The 2,861-nt window shown below is 40.0% G+C and overlaps 1 protein-coding gene across 1 annotated transcript; it reads left to right on the top strand.

The window, feature by feature from the left end:
- Positions 1-676: 676 nt before the first annotated feature.
- Positions 677-1,648, top strand: LOC107607538 (uncharacterized). The gene has a single exon (XM_016309483.1). The coding sequence runs from the start codon at positions 677-679 to the stop codon at positions 1,646-1,648; it is 972 nt and encodes a 323-aa protein (XP_016164969.1).
- Positions 1,649-2,861: the final 1,213 nt, after the last annotated feature.

Raw genomic sequence — 2,861 nt, 5'->3', positions numbered from 1 at the left:
GGTGCCAGTTTGGGCGTTTAACTCCAATTCTAGTGCCAGTTTGGGCGTTTTACGCCAAGATGTTTTAGGATGATTTTAAACGCCAGTTTGGGCCATCAAATCTCGAGCAAAGTATGAACTATTATATATTGATGGAAAGCCCAGGATGTCTACTTTCCATCACAATTGAGAGCGCGGCAATTGGGTATCTGTAGCTCCAAAAAATCTACTTCGAGTGTAGGAGGTTCAGAATCCAACAGCATCTGCAATCCTTTTTTAGTCTCTGAATCAGATTTTTGCTCAGGTCCCTCAATTTCAGCCAGAAAATACCTGAAATTACAGAAAAATATACAAACTCGTAGTAAAGTCCAGAAATATAATTTTTGAATAAAAACTAATAAAAATATAATAAAAAGTAACTAAAACATACTAAAAACTATGTAAAAATAATGCCAAAAAGGGTATAAATTATCCGCTCATCAATAGCGAACGCCGCTTTACAAGCAGAAGTCCAACGAACGGCAGAGCTATTAGTGGCAAAACAGAACAATGGCAACAAAAAGGACTATCACAAGAAGGTTAATGACGACCTTCACCAAGAACACCAATCTGAGTCAAACACGAAGACAGGCTGAGCACCTCCCAAAACAGAAAGGCGGAGGATCGCCCCTTCTCTGAAGAAATAATAAACTTTGAAATGCCTAAAAACTTCACGCTCCCAATGACATTGACACCGTACAAGGGAATCGGAGATCCTAAGGTTCACGTTACTAAATTTGAATCCATGATGTTTCTTAACAGTGATTCCAATCCTATCTTGTGCCAATCTTTTCCTACTTTTTTAGATGAAGCTGCTTTACTGTTGTTTTCTAATTTACCTGCAAGTTCAATCTCGAGCTTTAATGAATTCGCCAAGTTATTCATAAACTACTTTGTAGCGTCCAAGATTTACGTACGAGATTCAGACTACCTCAGTACAATCAAGCAGGGGCAACATAAGAGCCTAAAAGACTACATGATATGTTTCACAACGGCAGCGATAGAAATTCCAGACCTCAATCCAGAAGTACACCTGCATGCATTAAAAATTGGCCTCCGACCTAGAAAATTCCAGGAAGCAATAGCAGTGGCAAAGCCGAAGACATTGGAAGAATTCAGGGATAAAGCAATTGGACAAATCGAAGTCGAAGAACTAAGGAAAGCCCGAAGAATGGAAAGACCACCATCTCAAAAAGAGGAAGAAAGGCCGCACAGATCTCAAAACAAGGACCTAAAGAAACCTTTCAAATTGACACCAAAATTCGATTCGTATACTAAGTTCAACACCAAGAGAGAGAATATAATTAAAGAAATCCTACACAACAAACTTATAAAGCCGCCCAGCAAAGCAGGAACATATCAAGATCAGAAGTATGTAGACAGAAATAAATACTGTGTATTCCACCAAAAGTATGGCCATACCACCGATGAATGCATAGTAGCCAAAGACCTATTGGAGAGGTTAGCCAGACACGGTTTACTGGACAAATATGTCACTTTCAGAAATCAAAAGGAAGAAGCCAAGGACATTGACAAATTGAGCCATGGTTCAGATCATAAAGACAAAGGAACTTGGCATGGAGCGGTCGCAACTCCTTCTTCGAAAGGAGAAATAAATTACATTTTATGAGATTTTGCAAGAGTAGGAGCAACCAATGCGACCAGAAAAAGAAGCTACTGAGCCATGGTGATGATGAATGGATCTTGTCAAAAGATACACAATTCACCTCCAATGGAACAAATCGCCTTCGATGCGTCCAACTTCAAGTTGCAGTGCCGGAACTTGGATGATCCAGTGGTGATTTCGGTACACATGGGAGAGCTAACAATCAAATAGGTCCTACTTAACCCCGGGAATAGTGCCGACGTATGGTTCTATTCCACTTTTAAAAAGATGCAACTCAGCGATAAATCCCTGCAACCCTCAACCGGAGAATTGGTAGAATTCTCCGGAGAAAGGGTACCCCGTATCAGGTTACGTATGGTTGAGAACAGCACTAGGGGAGTTCCTGAACTCAAAAACCCTAGATATCCAATTTTTAGTGGTTGATTGCACTAGTCCTTATAATATTATTTTAGGACACCCGTCTCTTAACTCTTTTGGAGCTATTGTTTCCATAGTTCACCTTTGTGTAAAATTTTCTGTGCAAGACAATATAGTGGCAACAATTCACACTGACCACAACGAAGCTGGGCAATGCTACAATGCAGGCTTAAAGACCATTCTAAAATAAATCATCCCAAGAGTCCACTCTGTCTACAATACAGAGAGCATTCCAACTCTGGCCAAGCTGGACCCTCAGAACAATACCAGTTAACCCACCCCAATAGGCGACCTAAAAAAAGTACAATTAAGGGAAGCTGACCAATTTACTAACATCGGTTCTATTTTCTCTACAAGAACTAAACAACACCTCGTCGAACTATTGAGATCCAATTTTGATCTTTTTGTATGGACACCTGCTGACACGCCAGGAATCAATCCGAACTTTATATGCAACAAGCTAACAATCAATCCCAATGTCTGACCTATATGACAGAAAAAGCGAAACTTGGGCACAGAAAGAAGAAACACAGCAATAGCATAAACACAAAAATTACTTGATGTAGGATTCATCTGAGAATTCATATTCTCATCATGGCTAGGCAATGTGGTGATGGTTAAGAAGAGCTCGAAAAATGACAAATGTGTGTAGATTTTACGGACTTAAACAAAGCATGCCCGAAAGATTCCAATCCACTCCCAAACATCTACAGACTAGTAAATAATACCTCGGGATTCCAAGTGCTCAATTTTATGGATGCTTATTCCGGCTACAATCAGATACTAATGCACCCCGATG

This window comes from Arachis ipaensis, chromosome B7 (genome assembly GCF_059453495.1).
Source record: "Arachis ipaensis isolate K30076 ecotype BB chromosome B7, ASM5945349v1, whole genome shotgun sequence".
NCBI lineage: Eukaryota > Viridiplantae > Streptophyta > Magnoliopsida > Fabales > Fabaceae > Arachis > Arachis ipaensis.
This window is presented reverse-complemented; position numbering and strand designations above follow the sequence as displayed.